The sequence below is a fragment of the Pygoscelis adeliae genome, unplaced genomic scaffold, assembly GCF_000699105.1.
Source record: "Pygoscelis adeliae isolate BGI_AS28 unplaced genomic scaffold, ASM69910v1 Scaffold492, whole genome shotgun sequence".
In the NCBI taxonomy this organism is placed as follows: Eukaryota; Metazoa; Chordata; class Aves; order Sphenisciformes; family Spheniscidae; genus Pygoscelis; species Pygoscelis adeliae.
In genome coordinates, this window is record NW_008824349.1 from 478,675 (window position 1) to 480,067 (window position 1,393).

At 63.6% G+C, this 1,393-nt stretch overlaps 1 protein-coding gene across 1 annotated transcript; it reads right to left on the reverse strand.

Annotated features, from left to right (window-relative positions):
- Positions 1-2: 2 nt before the first annotated feature.
- Positions 3-1,374, reverse strand: HTR1A (5-hydroxytryptamine (serotonin) receptor 1A, G protein-coupled; the record flags this gene model as incomplete). Its single annotated transcript, XM_009319175.1, has 2 exons — positions 550-1,374; positions 3-444 (listed from the first exon to the last, which is right to left on the reverse strand). Coding segments are annotated over exons 1-2 (1,212 nt in total), but the record flags the coding sequence as incomplete, so codon positions are not given.
- Positions 1,375-1,393: the final 19 nt, after the last annotated feature.

The following is a 1,393-nucleotide window of genomic DNA, read 5'->3' on the forward strand; positions in this document are numbered from 1 at the left end:
ATTTTCTTAAAATGACTTTGGAAGTCTTTGTTGAAATAGGCATAGATGATGGGGTTGAGGAGGGAGTTGGAGTAGCCCAGCCAGTTGACGACTGCCACCAGCCACTTGGGCGTGTAGCACTTACTGCCACAAAAGGGCTGGACCAGCTCCACGATGAAGAACGGCAGCCAGCAGAGGATGAAGGTGCCCATAATGATGCCCAGGGTCTTGACAGTCTTCCTCTCACGGGACAGAGCCATCCTCCGCTTGGCTTCCGTGTTCTTCTCGTTGCGCCTCTCGAAGGAGGGGGGCGGCGGGGAGCCGCACGCCTCGCTGGGCAGCGGCAGGTGAGTCTTGGAGGAACTGTTGCAGTGCTGGACCTCGATGATCTCCAGGGCGGCCCCGTCCTCGCCCTGCCGCACCGCGCTGTTGACACAGGCACCGGGCTTGGGCTCCACAGTCCGCCTCCAGCCCTTGCCAGGCTCCCCGTTGCTTTTCTTCTGCAGGGCGCCCGGGGAGAGGGTGAGGCCGGGGTCGGCGACGTTCTTCTTCTGCGCTTCCACAGTCCGCCTCCAGCCCTTGCCAGGCTCCCCGTTGCTTTTCTTCTGCAGGGCGCCCGGGGAGAGGGTGAGGCAGGGGTCGGCGATTTTCTTCTTCTCCGCTTTCTTGACGGTCTTGTGGATCCTGAAGCGGGCCGCCTTGAAGATGCGGCCGTAGAGCACCAGCATGAGGAGGAGCGGGATGTAGAAAGCGCCGAAGGTGGAGTAGATGGTGTACCCGCGGTCCCTGCTGATGGTGCAGGCGTCGGGGTTCAAGCGGTCCTCGGCCGTCCTCCAGCACAGCATGGGCGGGATGGATATCAAGAAGCCGATGAGCCAGGTCAGGCTGATAAGCACAGCGGCCCGCCGGGGAGTCCGCTTGTTGAGATAGTCGATGGGGTCCGTGATGGCCCAGTACCTGTCCAAGGCGATGGCGCACAGGTGCAGGATGGAAGAGGTGCAGCACAGCACGTCCAGCGAGATGAAGATGTCGCAGATGACTTGCCCCAGCGTCCACTTGTTCAGCACCTGATAGAGGGCCGCCATGGGCAGCACCAGCACGGACACCATGAGGTCGGTGACGGCCAGCGAGCCGATGAGATAGTTGGCCACGGTTTGCAGGGAACGCTCCAGGGCGATGGCCGCGATCACGCAGGCGTTGCCGCTCACGGCGCACAGGATGAGCGTGCCCAGGAGCAGGGAGGTGAGCAGCTGGTAGCCCAGGGTCACCCCGGCGAGGCCGGGGCCGCCTGCCCCCTCGGGGGAGCGCTCTGGGGAGGTGGTGGTGTTGGCCACATCCATGCCGGGCTGGGGGTCGCTTCAGGAGACGGGCATGGGAAGAGGCGCCGGTGACTTGGGAGCTCACCCGGCAGGAC